Consider the following 26,892-nt stretch of genomic DNA (forward strand, 5'->3'; position numbering starts at 1 on the left):
AAATAGAGGGCTTCTTGCTGCCCCGCCTGGCCCCACCTGTGGTTAGGCAGCTCCTGGCCTGCTCGGTGCCACCACTCCACACGTGCGACCCCAGGTCCAAGGCGCCCAGTGCCCTCCTGTCCATGTGGCTGCCCAGGCTTGGGCCCTAATTTAATCAGCTGCTCAGATTCACGCTGCTGCCTGCGTCTGTGGGCCATAAGCCATCTTCCTTCCTGACCGTTAATTAGGGACCTAATGAAAAGGAGGCAAGGCCAAGCCTGGGGGGGAACCGAAAAGATGCAACCATCCTTTATAAAAATCTCAAGCTGCGTAGGACTCCCCCAGGTGTCATGTTTCCTGCCCAGCTCCCACCTCCACCCCCCTTGACTTCCCTAAGACACCCCCAGACCAAGGAGCTCGGTTTCCTCCTGTCTATAGTAGGAGGATGTGGGTTAGCCGACCTGCGCTGTCTCCAGGCTTCTGGATTGGGGGCAGGGACAGGCTGGGCTCCCTCAGGTCCGTGAGCCGCCTGTGTTTTCCCTTCCCGCTGCAGCTCTGCACTCGGGACAGCGAGTGTTGTGGAGACCAGCTGTGCGTCTGGGGTCACTGCACCAAAACGGCCACCAAAGGCGGCAACGGGACCATCTGCGACAACCAGAGGGACTGCCAGCCGGGGCTGTGCTGTGCCTTCCAGAGAGGTGGGTGGGCTCCCCTCTGGGGGCAGGACAAGCCCTGTCCCAAGCTCCAGCACACTGGGCCTCCTGGGGCCCCGTCCATGCCAACCACACCTTTTCAGGGACCTTCTCCTAGGCAGGGTCCCCAATGCTCATTGGTATGTGTCCCAGCGCCACAACTTCTGCCCGGGGCTGAAGACCAGCTCTCTCTCTCTCTTTTTCTTTTTCCCCCTGTGATGCCTAGAAATTAAATTCCTTCAGGATGCATGAGCCCAAGGAGGGAGGAATACCCCCAGATGGGTGGGATGAGGGCACCCCCTCCCCATCCCATTCCACCCATTCCCCAGGCCTCAGGGTAGCACCTGGCCCTGGTCCGCTTTCCTGCGAGTGGCCCCCTTCTACTCCCGTCTCCCATTCTCACTGCCCGTCCCAGGTGAGGTCTGCTCAGGTGCTCTCCCCATCCACGGGTGTTTCTGAAACCGTCCCTTAACCCCCTCCTTCAACCCCTCGTCCACCTGGTACCTGCTGCCCCAGCAGTTGTCCTCAAGGACATGGCTCCCTGGGTATCATTCCTCTGGGAGCTGCGGTTGCTCCTGTCCTGTCACTTCAATTCCACTCCTCAGTTGGCCTTCCAAGACCTCTGCCGGGTCCAGCTTACCTGTTCTCCTCTTCTCTCTACTCCTTGGCCCATCTGGGAATCTCGCTGTCCCAACCTTTCTCACCAGCCCAACCTCAGGCCTTAGTTGGTTCTGTGCTCCAGCCTTTTTTTTTTCTATTTTCTACATATATATATAAACATAGTTACTTTCATTTTTTAATTATATAAATAATACATTTTCAGTGTAGGAAAACTGGAAGATACAGATAAGCAAAGGTCTTATCTATATCCTTCCAGATTTTTTTTTCTTTGAACACATATTTTGTTACAATAATTCCTGCCCCTCCAAAAAAAACTTCAGTGCCTTTTTCCACTCTTAATTTCTCCATACCTCTGGCCTCAAAACCCAGCACAAGACCACCTCTTCCAGCCAGTCCTCCCTAACTGCTCCAGCCCTCCCAGCTTGTTCCTCCTGAGCCCACGCCGTCATTCTGGTTTCCTACCATTCCACCTCTTCAATCCCTACCTCCACTTTGGGGTTCAGGGTGGAAGCTGGGGGGCTGCACCCCATTTCTCTGCTCCTTCCTTTGGTGCCTGCCTGCTTGGTACAGGGGTAACCCTCAGCTGGTTCCAGGTCTGTTGTTTCCTGTGTGCACACCCCTGCCCGTGGAGGGTGAGCTCTGCCACGACCCTGCCAGCCGGCTTCTGGATCTCATCACCTGGGAGCTGGAGCCTGATGGAGCTTTGGACCGATGCCCATGTGCCAGTGGCCTCCTCTGCCAGCCTCAGAGGTGAGGTCTCACCTGCCCTTTCTGTCGGGGGCTGAGAGCAAATGAGGTGCCACCCAGTGGGGACCCAGGAGCAGGAGCAGGGTGGGGGGAAGATGTGGATTTAATTTAAGGTAGGTTTAGTTGGAGGTGTCCTTGGGTCTTCCAGATGGAGGGTCCAATAGCGGATCTATAGGACTAGGGCTCAGGAGGTGTGGCCAGGGGTACAGATTTGGGCTCATCTGTGTGAGGGTTGAAGCCTCCTCAGTAGATGACCTTAAAAAAGATTGCATGTGGAGGGAGCCCAGGCCCAGCGCAATGAAAGAGCAGAGGAGACAGAAGGTGCAGTCAGAGAGGTAGGAGGGGAGCCGGGAGAGTGGCCGGCAGAGTAGAGGCTGTGGAGAGACGTGAAGCACCAGGCCTGCTCAGAGGCTAAGTTCTCCGTGCGCATCTCACTCAGCAGCCGCTGCTCCGCCTTCTCTCCCAGCAGAATCCAGGGTGGCTGGGGAGACAGACAGAACCCTGGCCCCGGCCCACAAGGCCCAGGGCTCCCCACAGGTGCAGCAGGGGCTGCTGCTGCCTGGGGGCCTGGGTGGGCAGGGGGCTGTAAACTCTCAGACCCCGGAGTCCTCAGGGCTGCCAGAGAGGGTCCGTGACAGGAGGACAGACCTGTGGCTAGACGTGGGGGAGCTCACCTTGGAGCACATTCTCCAAAGGTGACCCTCCCTCGGCATCTGCTTTAAGGCAGGATGTTAGAGGAGGTGCCGTGAAAGTGAGCTGGGCTCGTGCAGAGGGCGGGGCCTCAGTTTGGGGGCCTGGGCCTCGTCCCCGTCCCTCCCTCCGCAGCCACAGCCTGGTGTACATGTGCAAGCCCACCTTCGTCGGGGGCCGCGATGAGGACGGAGCGAACCTGGTGCCCAGAGACGTCCCGGACGAGTACGAAGACGGCGGCTTCATCGAGGAGGTGCGCCGGGAGCTGGAGAACCTGGAGAGGAGCCTGTCAGTGGAAATGGCTCTCAGGGAGCTCGGGGCCGCCTCGGAGCTGCTGGAGGGAGAGGAGATTTAGACCCACTGTTCTATGGGTAGACATGCAACAGAAGTAGTTAATTTATTTCCCCAGCTGTGTCCCTAGGTGTGGGCTCACCAGGCTTTTTTTCCGTGCCCTCTTCCCAGTACATTTCCCCCTCTGGCTTGAAACAACATGAGGGGCTGCACCCTTGCCCAGCACCCACCCCCCTCCCCCATGCATCACAATTCTGGTGTCCGGGGAAGACCAGGGTGTGGGAGGCTGAAGGTAGAATAGGGCTGCTACACTGGTCCAAAGTATTGGCTGCTTCGCCTCTGCTGGTTGGCAGACGGCATGTTTTGTTTTGTATGACATTGCCTCGAGAATAGTTGGAGGGGAGGGGATGGAAAAGAATGCAGAATTTCCCCACGATGGGTTTTGGGGAAATGTTGACTCAAACACGTGGAGAAGAATGCCCTGCTTTGCAAACGTAAACCTGCGAAAATGCAACAAGTGATTCTTTCATGCCATTCTCCCCATGGGCACAGGCAAGCGCTGCCCTCAGCTGCTGCAGGTGAAACGTTCTCACTCAGCGTTGCCTGCATTCATCCTCTCAGCAGTGTTACTCAGCTCCTACCTCTGTGCCAGGGCAGCAGTGTCATGTCCTCTCACCACAGCCTGGTGAAGGGGGCGTTGGTCTCCCCGTCTGTCAGGATCTCGGAGGCTCAGAGATGTCAAGTGGCTTGCCAAGTCACACAGCTAGTGAAGACCAGAGCAGGATGTCACCCAGGTGTGGTTCCAAGCCCACTGCTCTCCCCACCAGCCTCAGTGCCACCAAAAGTACCCCCTACGAGGATAAAGAATGAGATTTTTTTCCTTTTTTTTTTTTTTGAGGCACATCTGGAACTAAGGTCAAACTAGTTCACACATCCCTGTAAGATTAAAGAAGTTCTGCTGTCAGAAAAACAGCATTCTCCCCAGCGTTCTCCCCAGTGTGGGTGGCCATCACTCCAGTGGAGACAGAGGTATTGACACTGTCCCCTGTGGCAGTCAGTTATATCAGTAACTTTGAAGGTACACATGACCGGAGCATAATATGTAAGTTAACGTGCCAGAAACAGTACTTAGGTAATCTTAGGGCCAGGATTATAAATGAAATTTGCAAAACCACTTACCAGCAACTGAAGACCATTATTGACTGCATGGAGAAAATCAAGCCAAGCAAGACTGTGAAATATGGTTGTAATATCCAAGCTAAGAGCACTGAATTGTATGCTGTTCTATAAATATTTTCAAGTGTCATGGACTGTTTCCATCATGTATTCAGAGTTATTAAATGTTAAAGTCACACACAATTGTATAAGCATGCTTTCTTCAAGTTTTAAATTATGTATAAACACATGTTGCATTTAGAAATCAAGCATAAATCACTTAAACTACTCTTTTGTAGCTCTTGGACTTCTTTTTCCTTTTGACTTTGAATAAATATAAAGCCCTTTCAGCCAGAAAAAATAAAATAGAAATGACCTGCATTGTCCAAAAAGAAAAAAAAAAGTTCTTCCATAAAGCAAATTTTCCAGACAATGGAAGCATACCTCTTTTAGCATCAAAATATGTTAGAAATGTTAACCATTTTGGGATGGGAATTAGTCCTTAAGAGTGTCAGTGCTTCATTGTCTCTGAAAGAGAGTAAATGGAATGTGTATGCCTCTTTTCTGGGGGGGCTTCTTTAATCAAATGCAGATCTGGGCCAAACAGTAAGATCTTCAGTGAGCATAATAATCCATAATAATAAACTACTATATATGAAGGTCACCTGGGTGATTGATAGACACCAGATTAGACAGTCTACCCATATTAATTCAATATTCTTTGAACCCATGAGTATTTTCTTCATTTAACAGATGAAGAAATGGAGACTCAAAAAGATTAAGTGATAGAGCTAGAAGTCAAAACAATATCTAGTACAGTATGCCCAGGATATACTGACAAGTTTATCTCTTAAAATTAGCTGTTTTCTCTTCAATGTCCAGAATCATCAGGACCACTCTACATCTTTATTACTCAACAGATATTTACTCATAACCAGGTGCTGTGATAGGCACTAGGGGTACCAAGTTGATCCAGATAGGGTCCTACCCTGAAGGCATCACAGCCTAATGAGGGAGATGATACACTAAACTCAGCACTGACAAAATGAAAGCAGTCAACCCGATATCTGAACAGAGCGTTACGGGATCCTCAAAGGAGCACGTGGCTTGGGAGAGCTGGCATGGAAACTGGCTTTCAAAGATGATAGTATATCATCAGGAGGACAGAAGGAATAGAAGGCATTCTGGGCTACAGGCAGAGGGAGGGAGGCAAGGAGGAGGGATGGTATATAGGGGGAACTGCAAGTAATTCACAGTGGCTGGAAGGCAAGGTAAATTTGAGCGTTTGGAGAAGAGGCTGAAAATTATTTCATCCAAAAATTTATTGAGCACCTACTAAATGTCAGGCCCTATGTTAGGTGCCAGGGAGACAGTGGCACATGAGATAAAAACTAGGTCACTTTCTCATGGAGCTTATATGCAGGTATATTATCTTGTTCCACTTTGTCATCATAGCCACAAAAATGTTAAGAACATGAGACGCTTGGCAAAATTCCTGGCTGAAATTCACATATAAACACGCTGGTGTATCTCCTCTACTCACGATTCTAAGTGGAAAGTGTTAAAGGTTAGGTGGAGCTTGGTACTTGCATCTTCCTGCCTGCCCTTCCCGAGATCCGGAGTTCCTGCCAAGGAAGTCACGGTAGATGCTGTCATTTCAATTACGTGACAGCTAATCCCAGCCCTCTTGCGCTTCTCCCACCATCACAGAGGCTGAAAAAGCTGGACACTTGCTTTCCCAGCCCCCACTTGCAGCTAGAGACGGCCACATGACCCAGTTCTGGCCCTGGAAATGGGAAGGCTGCCGAAGAGTTTCTGGGAAGGGTTTTTTACCTGAGTGACAAAAGGAAAGAGGCCTACAGGAAGTATGTCCCCACCCTCCACCCCCTTCCCTGGTTGCCTGTCTTTGAGCACAGGTGTTTAGGATGTGACATTTGGAGCTGCAGCAGCCATCTTGGGATCATGTGATCAAGATCAAGGCCATCAGCAGGGCTGCCTTCTTGGAGGCTTTGGAGAAGAAACCACGTCCTTGCCCTTTTTAGCCTCTAGAGGTTGCTCTCATTCTGTGGCTCATGGCCCCCTTCATCTTCAAAGCCAGCAGTAACAGGTTGGGTCTTTTGGTGCCATCTCTGCAGCTGGGAAAGGTTTTTCACTTCCAGTGACTCATATATAATCCAGAATAATCTTCCCATGGCAAAGTCCTTAATCTTTATTATATCTGCTGTCCCTTTTGCCATGTAAGGTAAATATTCAGAGGGTCTGGGGTTTGGGATATGGACATCTTTTGTCGGCCGTTATTCTACTTACCTCAGAAGGATAAACGTCTGAGTCCTTGATGACGTTGAGGAGGAAAGCAGCCCTTCTGTCAACTATTTCTGGACTCCTTCTAAAGTAAACCAGCAATATGACAGATAAAGTTGCTGTTAGTCTTTGTTGTTTGAAACCAGAAACAACTAAAAGGGGAACAATGTGCAGCTTTATGAATCCCAACCCACCCGCTTTCCCACCCTCAGTGGGAAAGCAAGATGATTAGAAAATGAAGTGTTTGGGTGTGGTGCAGGCTCCAAGTCTGAGCCCCACCTTCCGCCCAGAGGAGTGGCTGGCTCGTCCACCCACATGGCCTTAGACTAAACTGGAAGAGGACTGTGATGGAACAATGATTGCTGCTGACTCTTCCCAGCTTCCCCTCTTCATGTTTTGTTCCTGCTCCCTCTTTACTCCTCCCAGGGTCTGGCTTTTCTAGCCTCCCTAGCCTGGTTCTTTGCACTTTTGACACAATCAGGAGAAAGGGGTGCAGGGCAGAAGGATGAGAGCTGAAGAGAAAAGCCAGGAGCCTGCTGTGGTGGGAGGGAAGCGTGGGATAAAGGGCAGTTAAGTATTCCTGTAGTCTGTGCATCCCCTCCAGAGAGTCAAGAAATGCAACTAGATTAGAGATTATGTTTTGATAGCCAGATTGGGTTTCCAAAGTCAGAGGGCCAACAGCTGTGGAGCTAGGCACCTCATAACGGGCTGCTGAGAGGTGCCGCTGCAGCAGCAGCAACTCAATTGCCCTATATAAAGATGACGAGAGAGGTGGAAAGAAAGCCCCTTTTGGGAGATGGCAGTGTTTGGAAAACAGGTTATTTCCCTGTCTGACCTCCTGTGAGGCAGGGGAAATTAGACTTATTCCTTTGGCTAAAACCTATGGGAGGAACTTTCAGAGAAACACTCATAAAATTTGGATGGGACAACTCAACAACAACAAAAAAACAACCCAATCAAAAAATGGGCAGAAGACCTGAAGAGACATTTCTCCAAAGAAGAAATACAGATGGCCAATAGGCACATGAAAAGATGCTCAACATTGCTAATTATTAGAGAAATGCAAATCAAAACTACAGTGAGGTACCACCGGTCAGAATGGCCATCATTAAAAAGTTTACAAATAACAAATGCTGGAGAGGGTGTGGAAAAAAGGGAACCCTCCTACACTGTTGGTGGGAATGTAAGTTGGTGCAGCCACTGTGGAAGACAGTATGAAGGTTCCTCAGAAAACTAAAAATAGAATTACCGTATGATCCAGCAATCCCACTCCTGGGCATATATGCAGACAAAACTATAATTCAAAAAGATACATGCACCCCTATGTTCATAGCAGCACTATTTACAATAGCCAAGACATGGAAGCAACCTAAATGTCCATTGATAGATGAATGGATAAAGAAGATGTGGTACATATGGAATACTACTCAGCCATAAAAAAGAATAATGCCATTTGCAGCAACATGGATGCAACTAGAGATTATCATACTAAGTGAAGTTAAGTCAGAAAGAGAAAGACAAATACCATATCACTTGTATGTGGAATCTAAAATATGACACAAATGAACCTATCTATGAAACAGAAACAGAATCACAGGCATAGACTCATGGTTACCAAGGGGGAGGGAGGTGGGGAAGGATGGATTGGGAGTTTGGGGTTAGCAGATGTAAACTGGTACATATAGAATGGATAAACAACAAAAGTCCTACTGTATAGCACAGGGAACTATATTCAATATCCTGTGACAAACCATAATGGAAAAGAATATGAAAAAAGAACGTATATATATTTGTATAACTGAGTCACTTTGCTGTACAGCAGTAATTAACACAATATAAATCAACTATACTTCAATAAAAAATAAAATTTGTATGGGAGCCATTGACGTCTCAAAGGGGGATGGTTGTGTAGAAGGTGGACACGTTGACTTGCCACTAGTACCATGGAAGGAGGAGAATCAGGGAGAGATGACTGGATGGGGCAGTGAGGCGGAGGAGGGCAGATGCAAAGAAGACAGATTCCTACTGCACCCACAGCCCGAGAGACAGGGCCATGGAAAAAACATGCAATTAAGGGTTGAAGACTTGGTGGGGACCAGGGCATCATGGGATAACGTGGTACGCATTTCAGAGGAATGTCCCTTGCCAGCAGGAAGTCGGCAAAAGATAGTCAAGTTTCATAAGGAACCACCAGTGTTGTTTGGAGTTGAATCCTTGGCTGGTAGGACCCGTAGGGCGTCTACCTCCTACGAGAGTTCGTGGTGACCAGGTAAAAGGGGACAGTAACCTCACCACCGCCCACAGGAGGCTGCTCTTTTCCCTCTTCCACCATCCACAGAGCTGGTGCGGAGAAGAGCCGGTGGGGAGCGAGGGCTCTGACCACAGCCTCCTTCCCTCTCCAAGCAGACAGTGGCACATCCAGCAGCCACTGTGCGTGTGGTGGGGGGAGGCGCTTTAAATCAAATGACTAAAAAACTTCAACAAGGTCAGATTGTTTGGATAATGCAAAGTGACTTAAAAGTTATAGGGTTGCCCCAAAAGTCTGCTTCCAGTGCGAAACCGCATTCTACAAAACAGTTGGCACAGTTACTGGAAAAACAGAACCACTGCATTATTTGTATCTCAACAAGATGATACCTTCTAATTCAGTGGGTTGCTTAAGCATTATAAGGCTGAACCTGAAGTGTGCCCTCTATACCGGGGGAAGGGGCAGGTTGGGAGCAAAGGAAGCAGAGGGGGAGCATGGTACTCACCTTTAAGGCAGGGCTCTCGGGTCCACTAATAATCCCCTGGCCTGGTAAATCCTCAGGCTCTGACCAGTCAAAAGACCAGCTTCTCCTGTGCACGTTAACTGGTGAGGGGGAGGTAGGTGGTGGTGCTATCACGGGGAAGGGGGAGCACATCCCTCCCTCACACTTTTTTGCCCTCCTAGCTTGGCCCCTAGTGATTGTCGCATTCTTTTCTAAACAGTCACACATGATTTAACACACTCTTGATTTTGTCAAGCATTGTTTCTGAAAGCCACGTTTTGAAAATTAACACTATATCTAACCAAATGATCATAGTACCCCTTTCCCCATATGAACGACATTGAAGGAGCATCTTCTGTACACCAGCTTCATGTACACCAAGCCTACGTGGCTACAAGCTTTATTTGGACAGTGAACTCCTTTGCAAACCTGATTAAAAAAGCATTTACTAGACCCCTAGAAAACTACACATACACACAATTTTGCATTGGATTTAAGGATTTGTGGCCCTAGAAGGCTTTGACTGCTAGTGACCAAAATATTGATTTGTTTTGCAAAAATTACACAGAATTGTTTAGATGGCATACTTTTATTTAGCAAACAAAAAACTTGCTAATTCAGATTATCTTCTATTCCATATACTCTAGACTACAATTTGCAAGTCACAAGTGCAAGAGCTGGTTAGAGACTTGATGCTGAACAAAGGGACAAAATTCAGAAGGAAAATAGCCAATTGAAAAGGAAATAGTAGCGAATGAATCAGAATAAAAGATTTTATTGTATTCCATACATTCACAGGTCACTTCCAGATTTAGCAATAACACTGCAGTGCTCTGATGCTGTGCACTCTAGCTCGGACCATGTTGGAAGTTTACAGCTGTCTCCTCTCTCCGCCCAGATACCATTCCTAACAGTGTTGCCTGCCTACTTGATTGTTTTCTAGCTGTAGCATAGTTCACCCCCGTTTTCTCAGAATTTTAAAGTACTTTCCGTTTTCTCAAGAGTTTTAAAGTACTTTCCATTTCATTATGAAAGAGATTACCAAACACTGTGTAGTATAGGGCACTTTCCCTCACTTTTTATCTGGTCATGACTACTATCACTTACACTTTGTTTGAGAAGTAGACGTTCATCTAGCAAACCTCTGTACAGACCAGCTAAATAAACACTGTACAGACCAGCTAAATAAACAAGGCAGAGTCCTGAAACCATAGCTCTGGCTTCTTCGGCCAGAATGGACCCCTGACCTTCAGCACCTGCCTTAGATATGTAGGTACTTGGTTCTCACAGGGTGTCCCTGGCTGACACAAACTCATCTGCCCCACAGAAAAAACTCTTCAAAACCTTGGCATGACCCATGGGGAGCAGGGTCACCCTTTATTGCAAGTGGCCTGCCTCAGCCTCAGAAGATTCAGCAGATGAGTGATCACCAGGTTCCACTGCCCCAGGCCTGGGAACACACAGTTAATGTGCCCCTTGGCTTACAGGTGCTCACTTGATTCTCTGAGTCTGGGAGAGGTTGACACATTAATCTCTTTCCCGCAAATTACTGTTCCCACTGTCACAAATCCACTTTGAAATCACCACCTCCTTTACTGAAATTATTCAAGTACAACATTGTGTTTTCTCTCTATCAGGCACTGAAGAGCAAGAAGCTTTAACTTTTTCCTTTCTACAATGAAATACATATTTTCTTTACCCTTGGTATTTGTAATACGCCTGCAATTAGAAACAGCAAACACGAAACAAACAGTAAAAAGGGCAGAAGGCACAGAATGAGGAGCAGGTATGAAGATTCCACCATTTCCTCTGATAGGGACACTAAACCGAAGCAAACAAGGCCCCAAACCCATTCTACTTACAAATTGGCCGCCTCTGCTCCACAGAGTCAGTCCTTGAAAGCAGAAAGCACATTTACTGACCCCTGTATCCCAAGGAAGCTGGCCTGCATCAGAACCAAATAGCTGTCATGTTACATCCGAAAATCAAATGATCTGAAAAGACAAATCTTCATCACAAATGCTTCAAGTTTTCCTCTGAGAACACCACCAATTCCACTAATGCAAACCCAGAACAGTACCGCCTTCAAATTTAGCAGAATGCTACAGAGTTTATATGGAATAAAAATTAGATTTTTTTCCCCCTTGTGGGGACTTTTAAGATATTATGGAATTCTCAATCATTATATTCAAACTGCAACCAACATTTGCTAACACTATTTTCTAATTCTTTCTTAAAAGGAAAAAAAGGGTAAAACTTTGATTTTGAAATATTGACAGGATCCTCCAAAGTTAAATATTAACATCTTTTCATCTCTCTTATGAGAACTTTACTGTAAACATACGTTACCACAGAAATAATTATTCAATATACGTTACAAAATGTGGTATTTAAAGAAAACAAATCTCTTCTGAACCCGGATTCTTCATCCACAAAAGTTTAATGACCAAAATAACACAACAGAATGAACAAATGTTTTATTGGCATGTTCATTGTTGTAAACAGCATCTGGCATGAAAAAGTTTTACCAAAACCTTTTTATTGATTTTTTTAATAAATTAGATGGCATTTTCAAAATTTACGTAGAATTGTGTTCATTGAGTAGTTGTATTTAGCATAGCAAACACTTGCCGATTCTAATAGACTTTGCAATGAAATCATGTTGACTGCATTAGCCTGTGTCATGACCTGACTTACTAGCAAGTTTATTCAACACGATGTTAAGATGTTTCCCCAAAGTTAAACTACATGTAACTATGTATCAACTCCAAAAATTAAAGTGGGACTTAAAAGGGTTTTAGAAGATTCAAACTTGAAGTAAATCTTCAAAAATAAATGTAAAAAAGGAAAAAATTGAAGCTGCTGAACAGAAAAACCTCATTAACAAGGGAAAATACAATCGTATGGGACCCAGCACTGAGGAACCCCACTGAGGGTTACATTTACATAAACTGCTATACTTCTCAATGTACACAAATGTACACCATGAATATGTGAAAGGAATAACCATGGGAAATAGCTGAACTGCAATTATGATAACTCAATAGGATCAATTTTATTTACATGCTGAATGAACGAGTGAAATGAATTCTCTACATCCATAACTTACGTACAGTTATAATTACAGTATTGCAGCAATTTTGAGCTGCCACCTGCTGGGAGTGGTCTAAGGGAAACGTTTTGATGATCTAGAATAATGTTCTTAATACTTTGAAAAAAAGGAAACAAAAACACAACTTCACGATTCTTTCTTTACTGGGTTATGGCTGGTTCTAAGAATTTCTTTCTTCTGCTATTTTTGCTGCTTTCCAAGAGTCAACACACGTTGCATTTACTTCCGAATTGTCAATGAGGTAATGTGTGTATCAGTGAAATAAACAGAAAATTCATTCATTCATGGCCTTTGCACAGCTTTTATTATTAAGCTATGAGCATCCTGTTTGAGGCTGGTTTGACTAGCGGCTATGTGCACATCTGTCCGCAAGAAAAGAAGTTTACTCATTCCCCTTTCCCCTTTTCTAGTAGGTTTTGCTTTTTGTTTTTATTGTTTTGCACATCCCTTTTCACTTTACAGTACATTTGACTATAGTGCACAACATGATTCCAAGTCAAAACAGTGGCCCATTGGGCACTGAGCTTCTGATTGGTGAAGGGCAGTCCAATCAGTGCTGGTATCACTGGGTTACCCCTAACCACGTCCGGCTATAATGGCACACTACACAGTAGCAGTGAACCGTCTAATTAAAACCAAAATCCCCCAGGGAAAATGCTACACTAGCAGAGTCAGTCTTGAGTCAGATCTTTATTTGGTGCTCCATCCAGATATATTTTTAGTGCTTTTTCTTTCCGAGGTGAGTACGTTACACGATGTCCCGTCTTCTGGAGTCGACTGCTTTCTTTTTTCATCAGTTCATTTCTTTGCTCGTCTGTCAACTCCATTAATTCTTCTGTTTTATCCCTACGTTTAAAATATTAATGACATATTAGACCAGTAGAGCCATCTGTCTCTTTTAATTTATGCTTAAATGCTCTAATGCTCCACAGTGAGAAAATGAAATCTGATTATCACCACTGAAGTTAAATACCTCATATATTACGATATCCTAGATTTCTAATGTGTTTACTATATTAACATGGCACTCACTTTGAAAAATGGCATAGAATAATTTCCATGTTACTATTAGTATAATAATGGCTATCATTTATCGAACATTTATTTATAACAGGCACTAGGCCAGTTTTTTAAAATGCAATAGTTCCTAATTCTCATAAAATCCTGCAAGGTTGACATCACTGTTGCCATTTTACAGATGAGGACCTAGGTAAATAACAACGCTAAATCTGAACACATATCTGCCAGCCTCCAATGACTATTCTTTTCCTTCTATATCTGTTATGTCTGATCCGGTAGCCACTAGCCATGTGTGCCTATTGAGATATGTCTGCTCCAAATTGACATGGGTGGCAAGTGTAATAAATACACAATATTTCCAAGACTTACTCTATGAAAAATAATGTAAAATATCTTGCAAATGATTTTTATATTGTTTACATGTTGTAATGATAATATTTTGGATGTACTGGGTTAGAAATACTTTATTAAAATAGTTTCACCATTCTACTTTTTAAAATGTGGCTACTAGAAATTTCAGAATGTAATATATGGCTTGCACTGGTCAGGGCTGCTCTATATCATAACAATTGTAAAGCTATTTATGAAAAACAAGATGCACAACAAAAATGTGGCATCACTAGAAATAACCAAAACATTGTGAATGTTACCTATAAAATATGACTGCACCATCATCACAGATATAAAGAGGCCAGACATTCAGGGTAGAAACTTTAGGATTCCAGTCCAAATCCTGATGAATATCAAGGACAGAAATATCACAGGGAAAAGTTCCTCTACCCTAAGGAGAAAAGAATGAATGAATAAATGATGCCATTAGCCATGTTTACTGAGCCCCTAGTACCCAGATTTAAACATTCTCAGGGTCTTACCTTGGCAAATTCAATATCTTCTAAAGGAATTCCACTGATTTCACAAAGCTGTAAAAGGAAACATTTTACATGAGTTCATCTAAAAAGTAAATTTGCTGAGAAGTTATTTTCCTTTAACCTCATAAACACAGACGTAGCTTGATTTTTTGTTCAAAGAAGTAACATGTTTGATATAAAAATTTTTTAAAAAGCAGGAAGTGGAATTCTCTCCTCTGTCCACCTGCAAACACCATGTCTCAGAAATATCAATTTAGTATATTCCTTCCAGACCTTTCCTATGCATATATAAACTACATACACACATTTATAAATATATTTCATAAATACAGTTTTATATATCTATATAATAACTTTATATAGTCTATATATAAGAATAGGATACCGAGTAACCTCATTCTCTTCAATAGTTGAAAAATATACCATTTTATTTCCTACTGAGGGACACTGAGCATGTTTTTAGGTTTTCCCAGTTACAGTGCTATAATATGCATCTCCATAAATATCTCTTTGCATATTTCTGCAAATATTTCTTAGATGTAGAATTGCACATCTGAAATGTTGATAAACAATGCCAAGCTGAACCCTGAAAAAAATGTAACAATTTAACCACTTATCAAAGGTGTATGATATTGCGTTTTCCCCAAACCACGATGACTCTAGGTATTTTTTTATATTCTAAATCTTCACCAATTTAAGAGGTAAAAAGTGCTGTTATTATTTTAACTTGTATTTCTTCTTCTATGAATTGCCTATTCATGTTCTTTGCTTATTTTAAAATTAGATTGTCCAGATTATTAATTTGTAGCTCCTTTTAAATTTGGACATCATGTTTCACATATGTTTCAAATATTTTTCCCTTGTTTTTTAGTTTTGTTTATGGGTTGCTTTAAAAAAATTTTTTTGGCAGTGGCGGGGGGGGTTACTGTGCAGAAGATTTAAACTTTTATGTTGTCTATCTTTTCTTTTTTGGCTTTTGGTATTGTACTTACAAATATTTTTCCCTCTCTGGGATTATAAAAATATTCTCAATATTTTCACCTAGAACATTTATCATTTTATTATATTTTAAAATATAAATTTAACTTATTTAGAATTTATTTTTGTGTTTGGTGTGAAATATGGAAATAAATTTTTCCCCAAACTGCCAACTGTCCTAGTACCACTTATGAATAATTCACCCTTTCTCCAGGGATCCTTAGAATTCCCACCTTTAAAATGCAAAATGCAGAAGAGATCTTCATCTGGGTTCTCTATTCGATTCTACCTCATTTGGGTTTTAAGCATATACAGCAATTTACTCTAGTGCCTCTAACTAATCCTAACTACTTAAGGCAAAGTTGGTCCAAGTAACAGAAGGTGGCGGTTCACTTCTGGATGGCCAGAAGCCAAGGTAATTTTTCAAAGCATCAGCAGCCCTAAGAAACAAGAATAGTGTGGCACAAGGTGTGACAGGGACAAAGAAAGAGAGATTGCTGCGTCAGTGTCTGGCACTCACTTCCTAGGGTGTCTCTTATGCACCACAGAGAAAAATGTATGTTAGTTCATTTTCTTTAAAATGAACTTACCTTCTCTCGCAACTCATCGACACTACTGCTTTCCAACACAACCTCCTGGAAGGGATCCAACTTCATCTCTGAAGGCCTCCACCGTCTTGACAAAACTGCAAGTTGTGACATGGATTTCATCTTCTCTGCCCCTAATATGCAAGATTAGGCCGTCATTCTATTTACTCTAATGATTCATAATTTGCCTTTTCTTGTACTGCCTGACTCAACAAAAAGATTTACTTCAAGTGTTATTCTTAAAAAGTGGGCATGGGGACCTCCCTGGTGGTCCAGCGGTTGAGACTCTGTGCTCCCAAAGAAGGGGACCCGGGTTCAATCCCTGGTCAGGGAACTAGATCCCACATGCCACAACTAAATATCCCGCACGCTGCAACTAAGACCCGGCGGAGCCAAATAAATAAATAAATATAAAAAAGAAAGAGTGGGCATAAAAGAAACCAATTATCCCAAGTAGTTTTTGAGAATAAAATATTTATCCTCTTCCCCCAAGTCTCAGAAGATAATCGCTAACCCCTGCAAGCTCTCCTTCCACCAGTACTCCTAATTCCACTCCCTTGTGACTCCTGCTGGACACTGCTCTCCCAATTACTCTCTTCTTTGGATCTATGATCTTTGCTCCTCTGTTGGCTTCTACCCCACAATCTAAAATCATAATCAAATAGCTTTCAGTTTATCTTCATTTTTCACTCAAGCTATCATTAATCCTTCTCTTTTCATTTACTCCCAAACTTACTGATTCTTCAAAGCCCAGCTCAACTGTCACCTTTCTCTTTGATGTACACAAGAGCCAACTGTACTGATTTGGTCCTTAACACCTATCATTTTGGAATTACAGGTTTGTAGTTCTGGCTCTCCCATACACTGTGCATCTGGGGGGCAATCACTGGTCTTTATTCATTTTTGTAGCACCAAGGATCAGCAATGTCTGGCAAATTACAGGTCAATAAATGTTTCTTAGATTTAATCACATGACATATCTTAATCAAGTATTTCGATGCTAAAATATATACTGAAATGATACTGATGCAAGGACCTACTATCCAGAGACATGTTCTGGCTAATCCATCTCTGCTAATATATACACCGTCCTAACAAGGGTGACGTCTATGTCCTTCATCTCTTCTTGGCCTACCCAGACACAGTGATTACTCTCTCAGGCCCCAGATACTCAGAGAAGGAATTACAATCTGGAGCACTTGCCTACAAATCATGGTAGATGGCGTCCTGGTTATTCCTTGTCTCCCCAGTTAACTTGTCAATTAATCAGAATTCAAACATTGAAATTTAAACCAAATTAGACCTGAAATAGCCTGAAATAGGTGAGGTGTTAGTATTATTGAACACTCTGAAAGCTATCATAATCTTACATAAAAATATCCAGAACTTATGATATTTTAATTTCTATGGAAAAAGAAAAGGAAAATCAAAAACTTTCTAAGCAACAGCAAAGTCACAAAAGAATATAGAACTAGTTGTTTCCCTTGATATCTCCCAAAAGCCAACTTTTCCCCCACTAACTCTTCCAAAAAACATTAGATTAAAACGTACCAATGTTGATAATTAAAACCAGGAGGTGTGACAAACAGAACTGCTCTTCTAGGTCACTGTTACACTGTTATGGGTTGAATTATGTCCCCCACCAAAAGACATGTTGCAGTCCTGAACTTCAGTACCTCAGAATGTGACCTTATTTGGAAATAGGGTTGTTACAATGGTAATCAAGTTAAAATGAGGTCATTAAAGTGGGTACTAATCCAATATGACTAGGGTCCTTATAATATGGGAAATCAGGACACAGATAGGAAAGCCCACATGGAGAACATGATGTGAAGACGAAGGCAGAGATCAGGAGGATGCATCTATAAGCCAAGGAACACCAAAGACTGCCAACAAACCAGCAGAAGCTAGGAGAGAGGCATGGAGCAAATTCTCCCTCACAGCCCACAGAAGGAACCAACCCTGACAACACCTTGATCTCAGACTTCTAGCCTCCGAAACTGTGAGGAAATAAATTTCTGTTGTTTGAGCCACCCAGTTTGTAGTACTTTGTACCAGCCTAGAAAACTAATATTGTCACTGTTCTCAAAATCTCTGAAAAATTATTAATACCACAGCCTCAAAACAAGCTTTAATGAAAAAAGAGACTAAATAACAAACATGGCTAAGAAACTTTTACTTTCTGTAAAAAGTACTAAAAATACAACTTTGAAATTGCAACTTCCCTGAAAGGAGGAATTCATATTCTTAAAATTAGAGAAAAGAAGAAATATTTAAAAGGCAAATGGTGCCCAGAGAAGAGACAGAAGAAACTCATTATTTGAAAAAATGATAACTTCTATTATTTCTAGAGAATTCCTGGTATTTCTCCACAAAAATATTGATAATACCATCAAGAACTTCAAGGAAAACCTCCCAGTTGCTGGAAATATTAATATCTTCTTCATAAATATGATAATCCAAAAAGACAGTGCCAGGATTCTTCCATGTTTTTTTCCTTAGACGAAACCTACAAATGTGATAAGACATTTTAAACTACTGTACTTCGAAATTCTTAACTTGAAAAAAATGACATGAATCTGACACATCAAAGAAAAATGAACTATGTTCAAACACAAAAGTCAAATGGTTATTCATTAAAATTTTGGGAAAATATAATGAAAAGCTCTCAAGACATCAAATTTAGTATCCTACAGAGGAAGTTCAAACAAATGCTAATACTTTTGCTTAGTTCTATTAATCTGCAGTACTAAAATTCTGAGTGGTACAGGAATTTAAAATTCTTCTAGTTTTAGAAAATTATACCAATCCATATCAATTGACCACACTGTCCTTCTTCAAATTGCTGATGACACTGTAATTTTACTTTACCTGTCAATACTGAGCTCTAAACCACATTGCTCCCTGAGCTGAGGAATTAACTCCTCTTTTGATTGCCGTACAGTCATTCCTTTAGCAAACACAGCATCTAGCAGAAACTTGCACGGCTAGGAATATAAACATAAACAATTAGACCCTTAATTACACATTAAAATAAGGATCAACAAGACGTTTTATTTGCACTTTATAGTGTGACAATTACTGGACTGGGTTTAGGAGTCTATCTTCCTAGGTTTAAATCTTGGCTCCACTACTTACTAAATAACTCTGCTATCTTGAGCAAGCTTACTTAACATTTCTGTGCCTCAGTTTTCTCATCTGTAAACCAGAGCCAATGTCTTCCTCACAGAGTCATTTTGGAGATTAAATATGATAATACATTCATATTTCTCTTTTTGTAATACAATGACCATAATTTTGAAAGTAAAAAGAATCACCTTTATAGAGTAAAATGAGAGAAATGAATACTAATTCTCCAAATACATTCACTGACTGTCTCAAAAGAGACAGTATTCACAAACCCCAAATTCAGAAGATGTAAGTCAAAATGAGTGTAATGGATCACATATAAGAGATATGACTGATGACTAATAAAATATTTGTTGAACAAATGAAGGCATTTTATGAAAACATTATCCCCTTATTTGCTGTTTTTCACATTTGTCTAGGTCTTCACTGAGATGTTATAAATGTCTTAAAAATAGTGTCTTTGCCTTATTCTTCTGGGTATTCACCACAATCTTATATATCACAGGAACTAAGATATTTTATTACTCTCCGAAAAACATAGCTGGTTTAGATCCTTAATCCACCATTTACAAGTTATATGACCTTGGGCAAGTTACTTCTCTGTGCCTCGGTTTCTTAATCTATAAAATGGGAATAATAGTACTTTTATAATAGTTAATTGATGAGGATTAAAAGGGTTAATATTTGTAAGCACTTAGAGCACAAAGAGACACTATATATAATGCTAGTTAAATACTAAAAATGATTTTCTGAACACAAAAAGTAGTCAACTGCCATCCTTCTGTAGCATTATACGATCATTCCTAGAAGCACAAACAAACCCCCTTTTAAAAGCAGAAAATGTTTGCCCCTCCAGCATTTGTAGCAATACTTTATACCAGGGGGATGACAAAAATGGCCTGAGGGCCACATTCATCTGGTGCCTGTTTTTGTAAGTGAAATTTTACTGGAACATAGCCACCCCCATTGGCTTATGTATTGTCTGTGTCTGCTTCTGTACTACATTGGCAGAACTGAGAAGTTGCAACAGAGGCAGTATGGCCTGCACAACTGAAATATTTCCTAAAAAAAAGTTTGCCATCCCCTTCTTTAGAGAGATAAAAAGAAATGTCTAGTAATCAAATCTGTGAACTGTATGTTTTTAATAACTATCAAAAGTTACCTTACATTGCTTATAAGTATATTACTTACCTCTTGTTCATTGACTAGAAGCTGGTACACTTTAACTCTGTATTCTCCTTTTTTAAGTGCTCTCCCCAGTCTAATTGTAATCTACAAATTAAAAACAGTTTTCTTTTAAGATGTATGGTCTCATTAAAATAAACTACCCATTTTCATCCCAACTGTTTAGTATTTTTCTCCCAATTCTCTAGATTCTGGGCTGTTTGAAAACAGGTATATCTTTTACCTCCGATTCCCCAGTGCCTAGAATACTAACCGGCACACAGTTAACATTTAACAAATGTTTGTTAGATGAATGGAGAAAACAACAACAAAAAAGCCAAATAACCACTAAGCCTCAGGGACAAATTATCCTTTTAGGGTATCCATTTCACCTTACTTGGAAGTAGTGCAAGATGTTCTCAAATCTATCATTTAAAACAGACTCTAATTATTTAGAATTATTTTGATCAACCTTATTGTCATCTGAAAATGATGAAAGTGTCTCATTCAGCCGGACGCTCTCAAACTCTTGATTGCTGGCGTACACGCGAAAGACCTTGAAGTGAGAGGACAAAACTCCAACAAAGGGCTCTAAATGTTGTTTGAAAGCAGCCAGAGTAATTCTTTTATCAACATGCACCATCAACCCTAAGCACACACACACAAAAAAAATAGAAAAAAAATGTAAAAGAAACCTCTTAGAGTATAAATAAAGCAGATCATATACTTTTTATTATACAGTAAGCAGGAAAAAGTACCCCTTTTCAGTTATTTGACTTTTAGCTAATATACTACATTGAATGGACAAAAACGTGGACACTGAGCACATGCTAGGGATAATCTGACAGCTTTAAATGTTCTGAGATATTTAAGTGTTTATTTGCTTATTTATTTTGGCTGCTGAATTAAAAACCAAACTTATAGGAATTCTCTTCAAACACATACATTTCTAGATCTACACAGCAGTAGTGTGGGCTCTGGCTGGGTCCCACCCCTACCTCTTCTGCTTCCTTACTAGCTGTGAGACACAGAGCAAGCCACCAGTCTCCCTACCTGCATTTTGTCATTTGAAAAATGGAGCTAATAACAGTACCTACCTCATAGTATCTCACTGTAAATTCAGTGAGGTAATATGTTTATAGAATAGTTTCATATATATATATATATATATATATATATATATATATAAATCGCCTCAAAAATTGTTAGTAAATCTAGTTCTGGGATTTCTACTAGAGAAAAATGTCAAGACTAGCAGATGAAGATGTCTGTTTTATCATGTGGTTGGTTGGACTGCAACAGGAATAATATCTAAATGGATCAGAAACTCCCACCTCCTCCAAGCTTCAGTTTAAGCTCTGTTGGCATTATAATAGTATTATCTTTGATGGGCTTTATTTTTTTCTAATGCTTATTATTTTAATCTTTTGTCCTTTATTGTATAAGCCACTCATGAGGATACTTCTGGAATATATTTCTATTTACTCTGGTCTTCATATTCTAGTAAAGAGCAAAAACTTCACTCATTTACCTTTCTCTTGTAATAAAGCAGGACAGAATGCAAGAGCTGCCATGCAGCCTCAGGCCCATGGTCTCTTTGCAGCCCTAAGGCTCCCTCTAGGGCAGACCTCAGGTTTCTGTGAAATCTATATGAAAGGTTAAGGATAAAACCCTAAAACACTCCTGATTTCCATTCTCAGGTCATCCCAACTCAGGTTGATGAATTTTTCTAAATGGATTTTTCAAGTAATGTCTATTTACTATTTTCCTGGTTATAAAATACTGGTTCACTAGAGAAAATGTGACAAGTATGAATTAGCAGAAAACATAGACAGGGTGAGGAACTGTATTTACTGTATATACCTTTTGAGGCAGCATTTCTTTTAATTTGTTTAAAATGTCTGTTTCTAAGCTTTAAGGAATGCCCCTAAATGTTAAAATCTAGCTTTTGGCAAACAAGACTCTATTATCCAGAGAGGGACTAAATTTCTTGAGAGAAGGATGTAATGAAAAAATTTCTTGATTAGAAATGACAAGCCTATGGCTGGATTTCAGATTTGCCACTTCAGTCTGATAAATGGCTGTAGGTAGGTCATCCAATCTTTCTGAGCCTCCATTTTCTCATGGGATTATTATGCCAGTCTCAATGATTGTTGTTCGACAAATATAGTAAATTCTAAGGCATTACTCAAATAAAAGCTATCACTGCCATTTTGGTTTCTCTCATAACTCCTAGTAATGTTGTATCATAGGAAGACATGAACGTTTGTTGGTTATTGATATAGTCCTATATGGTGATTAGGACCAAGTGTTCTGGAGTTACATGGCCTGGCTGGAATGAAGTCTTGGTTCCTCCTCACATATTAGATTTGTGACTTTGACCTAAGTTCTCTGTACTTCAATTACCTCTATTACAAAATGAAGATAACAGTATTTATATCTCATAATGTGTTTTTGGGTCAATACATGTAAAATGCTTAACATAGCACTGACAAAGTGTTAGCTTAATTGATGAGCTATAATTATTTTGTAGTTTTACAGAATACCATCATATCATTTTTCCTATCTACCCCTTCATACAGAAAAGTTCAGTCTCTTCACAGTGCAACCTCAAAATAGCCTCAAAGGCTTTCCTTTTTTCTTTCTTGTCTTTTATGTATTTCTTGAAAGAGGTGGTAGCCAAAACTGTACAAAGAAATTTCAGTGCAAATACACTACCATTTTTATTACTTTGGCCTTCCTGTTTATACCCCAGTGCTTGAAGACTACAACTAGGTCACACTGGGACAGTATTTTCAAAGACAGGTTCTATACTCCCTGAAACAATTCCTGGATTATAATGAATCGCTTAAAGACCATCATGTTAAGTGCTGTTTGGTAATTATCTAAATGAGTTGTCTATACGGTGCATGGTATACCACTCTTCAGATATCAAATTCTTTGTTTACCTATTCTACCTTGCCCTTTCATCACTCTGAAGAACTTGCATTATTACGTATCGTCCATGTTTCCCAGGCACCTACTTTCAGATCCCTGCAGAACTGTGACGAAGCCGTCTTACTAGAGACTCCTGACACACCTGGCTGCTGGCTATCATCCCCACTCCCTTTTCCCTAGGCCAGTTCTTTAAACATGAAAAGGCATTTTCCAGGGTTTTCACTTTTTCTTTTCAAACAAACCTTCTGTATGGCTTCTGAAAGCCTAAATAATTTGTAGAAAATGGTTTCTCTTCATCATGTTTACTATTTCAATGAATGCTAGTAAATTAGCCCACAATGGATTTCTAAAAAGGTTAAAATGGCCAGCAATCTCCTTTGTAAAGATTTCACTAAGCATTCTAAGATGGAAATGGGACCCTTTAGACTATGATTCTAAATATTCCCACTGAATCCTTCCTACCGTTGAAACTTTCATACAGTCTAATTTTCAGCACATCTTTCAAAAACAAACTCCTTGAAAGAAATTTCTAACCTTTTTCCAAAGAGAAGCTACTTTTAATTTCTGCAGTGCCCTTGAAGGGTTGAGAATGGTCGAAAGCAGAGTAGGTACTAGCTATTTTTCCTGTACTATGTTGTGAGGTAAGTAAGTAACAGTGGTGACAGTGAGGAGGTGGAGGAATGAGTACTAGGCTTACAATCAGAATACCTGAATCTGATCCCAGCAGTGTGACCAACTAACTGTGTGACCTCAGGCAAATTATTTAACTTGTTTGAGCCAGTTTCTTCATCAGTGAAAAGTGTCTAACAATATCAATTTCACACAGCTGTTGAGAACTAAATGCGATAACATGTTCATAAGCGTTGTAAGAAAAAAACTCCATAGAAATTTAAATAAAGCATTACTATAATAGAGCTTCTCTATCTCCATTTTAACTCACTAATCCACATTTTCCCACTTGAGTTTCTGCAAGATATAGGTATGGATGTCAAATAATTACATTCTTATTTGGACCTAATTAATTAAAAACACAAATTTATGTATTTTTACTACTGATTTCATGATTTCTACCACTTTCTTTTAAAAGATCTAATTTTGAGACTACAAGTATCATAGCATTTAACTAATACAGTGGTTGTTTGTGCACCTTCTCTCCACAAGATGAAGCATAAGGCTGCATCTTAGTCATCCTCACTTCTAACAAATATATATGGCCTGCCACCTAGCATGTATTCAGGAAATAATAATTGTGTGGGTGTATAAATGGATTGATGAATGGGACTCTCTTCCAAAAGTAATAGGAGCAAATGCATTCAATTAGAAGCCTTAACCTCTAGTAATGGTTCCACTACTTACTAGATATGTATGTATTTTTAGGAAAGTCATTCACCCTCTACCAGTTTGTTTTTTATCAGTCAAATGAGGATATCATTGTTTGCTTTATTAATTTCAGAAAAGCTTCAAGTGAGAAAAAGTGTTTTGAAAACTAAAATATAAAAATATAAGGGGTAATATTAATATTTGCCTTTCAGACTAATGCAAAGTATTTAGGTTTTCAGCTATTTCCCTTTTATACTTGAAGAAAGATTTTGTATCTTGAACCTGCTTGTCCTGCTAATTCTCTGGCTGGTTTTAGTCTGATATTTTATTAATTCTTTTATTATTTTAAATCTCACCAATGTTGATATGTTTTTGTTGTTGCTGTTTGTCTAAATGCCCAAACTGACAGATCTCTTCCATCCTTCTGAGATTATATAATTCAGAATTTCTAGTTTATATCTTGCCTGAAGCTTCCTTCAAAGAAACTTAAAAAAAAAAACCAAAAGAAGGCCCTTTTCTTTCTCTGACTTTTCCAGTTAGTTATGTACTTTTTAGGGGGTGTGGGAAGGGTGCAGTTTGGATTAGGTGATGGAGGAAAGGGAAGGAATGCACAAATTAAAAATTTTTCTAGGTACTGACTATAAAATTTTCTAAAGTGTCTGGCCTTTTTTTGGTATATTATTTACTATTTAAACTAATTCTTCTTTTTTTTTTTTAATACTTAGTACTGTTATCATACTTCTTTCCTTTAAAAAAAACAATTCTTTTCCTTCTTTCCTTTTTTTTAAAATCATCTCAACAAAAGTTCTGACATCATTACCATCACAGGCCTAATGCACAGGTCTAAGGACACCGTTTACTATAACTGCATCAAAACTGAAAGCAAAGGAGAGAGGATAATCTTATAACCCAGGAAGCTACAGATAATCTTAGGACAAATCACCTCTTAGCTGATTCTTAACTAAAAATTTAAATAAACTGATAAAAAAAATTGAGGAGTGTTTCAAGGAGCCTTTTTCTTTTTAAGTACATACATTTATGTCCTTCCCCAGAACTTTCATCTGCAGCATAGGGTTCTGCTTTGAAATACATGTACTGTATTTCTCCCCTACTCTTGCCACTCTCATCATATTCACTGTCCGTTCCGGAGTCTTCTTCTGCTGTATCCCATGTCTCCTTTTTCCCTTCATTCGCTTTAGTTCTTCTACTACTCGTGATGCTATGAGAGTCAAGTCCATTAGCCAAAGGGATTTGAGCATTATCTGCATTGCACAAAGTATCACTGCTATGACTTGAGCTAAGGATATCACTGTCCACTGAACTTGTACTCCTGTCATTATTCACATCTGAATCTGATCGTTCTTCAGACTGAAAATTTTCAGGATCGGAAGTCTGAATATGCTGTTCAAGTTCTCTATTATCCACTGAGGCTGAAGAGTCCCTCTCATTGAGAGGTGATTCAATGTTTTCAAAGTCACTTGTCTCAGTACTTTTGCTGCTGTCCCCATTATCTCCCTCCTGCTGCTGTTGCAGTGACAAGCTTTTGAGTTTTTCAGTGCTTTCTTCTAGAATAGCTTCCACAGACTTTAGACCCCCTGCAGGTCCTTTGACTCTTTCACAGTCATCATCCACATTACCAGAGTCACCCCCAGCTTTCTGGTATGCTGTCCTTTTGGAATAAGATCCTGGAGATTGTTCAGGTAACAAAACAAATAATCTGATTGTATTTGCATGCCGATCCAGGAGTTTCCATAAATGAGAGTCTGTAAAGGCCATCTGGTAATCCAAAGTCTCAGAACTTTCAACGAACACCTGAACAGTAAGTCAAAGAGTTATATTACATCATTAATTTTGGTGACATTTATACGAATAATATCGCATCAATATAAGACAGTGCACAATAAATTATAAAATTTGAGATGATAATGTTTCTAAAGGACACGCCCATTGTTTTTGGAGACTAAATAAAATAAATATTATGTTCATATGTCTTTGTAATTAGCCATAAAACTGCTAAACAAATATCTTGTTTATTGGAAAATGTATGAAAACATCTTGGGAATGCAACACCAAAATCTAGGTTATATAAAAAATTTAATGGACAAATGACTTGACTCTACAGCAAATTAATTGCAAGGAAACAAACATTAAGGAAATCTTTAGATTAAAATAAACTTGAGAGATATTATGGACTTTATTTAGATCCTGATTTGAACAAACAAATCTTATTGAAAAAAAATTTTTTTAAGATAATCAGGGAAATTTGAATATTGACTAGGTATTGGTTGATATTAAGGCATTTCTATTAATTTTTTAGGTGTAATAATGTAATTGTGGTTATGTTTTTAAAAAGAGTTCTCATCTTTTAGAAATATAAAATCATATTGCTTATAGACAAAATGATATGCTGGGAATGTTTTTCAAATAATCTGGGGGAAGTAGTTAGTTAAATATACATGAACAAGACTTGATAATTATAGAAGCTGGGTGATAAGTACATAAGGGTTCATTACACTATCCATGCACTTCTGCATATGTTTGAAATTTTCC

General features: G+C 40.4%; 2 protein-coding genes across 9 annotated transcripts in view; one reads left to right on the plus strand and one right to left on the minus strand.

Annotated features, from left to right (window-relative positions):
- DKK3 (dickkopf WNT signaling pathway inhibitor 3) overlaps positions 1 to 4,464 on the plus strand; it is a 48,667-nt gene extending 44,203 nt beyond the window's left edge. For 2 of the 4 annotated variants that reach the window (XM_057552996.1, XM_057552995.1), the window contains 3 exons: positions 533 to 677; positions 1,886 to 2,042; positions 2,763 to 4,464. In XM_057552996.1, coding sequence (XP_057408979.1) covers positions 533 to 677; positions 1,886 to 2,042; positions 2,763 to 3,084 — 624 coding nt within the window. In that variant the 3' untranslated portion in view covers positions 3,085 to 4,464. The remainder of the gene's footprint in view (positions 1 to 532; positions 678 to 1,885; positions 2,043 to 2,762) is intronic. The other 2 variants (XM_057552998.1, XM_057552997.1) reach the window with 1 other exon arrangement.
- Positions 4,465 to 11,688: 7,224 nt separating this feature from the next.
- Positions 11,689 to 26,892, minus strand: part of USP47 (ubiquitin specific peptidase 47) — a 124,091-nt gene continuing 108,887 nt past the window's right edge. For all 5 annotated transcript variants that reach the window (XM_057552305.1, XM_007174922.3, XM_007174920.3 and 2 more), the window contains 9 exons: positions 25,377 to 26,154; positions 20,558 to 20,733; positions 20,113 to 20,193; positions 18,664 to 18,779; positions 18,183 to 18,301; positions 15,796 to 15,926; positions 14,231 to 14,278; positions 14,009 to 14,139; positions 11,689 to 13,184 (listed from right to left, as the gene is read on the minus strand). In XM_057552305.1, the coding sequence (XP_057408288.1) occupies positions 13,010 to 13,184; positions 14,009 to 14,139; positions 14,231 to 14,278; positions 15,796 to 15,926; positions 18,183 to 18,301; positions 18,664 to 18,779; positions 20,113 to 20,193; positions 20,558 to 20,733; positions 25,377 to 26,154 (1,755 nt within the window). In that variant the 3' untranslated portion in view covers positions 11,689 to 13,009. The remainder of the gene's footprint in view (positions 13,185 to 14,008; positions 14,140 to 14,230; positions 14,279 to 15,795; positions 15,927 to 18,182; positions 18,302 to 18,663; positions 18,780 to 20,112; positions 20,194 to 20,557; positions 20,734 to 25,376; positions 26,155 to 26,892) is intronic.

Source organism: Balaenoptera acutorostrata, chromosome 9 (assembly GCF_949987535.1).
Source record: "Balaenoptera acutorostrata chromosome 9, mBalAcu1.1, whole genome shotgun sequence".
NCBI lineage: Eukaryota > Metazoa > Chordata > Mammalia > Artiodactyla > Balaenopteridae > Balaenoptera > Balaenoptera acutorostrata.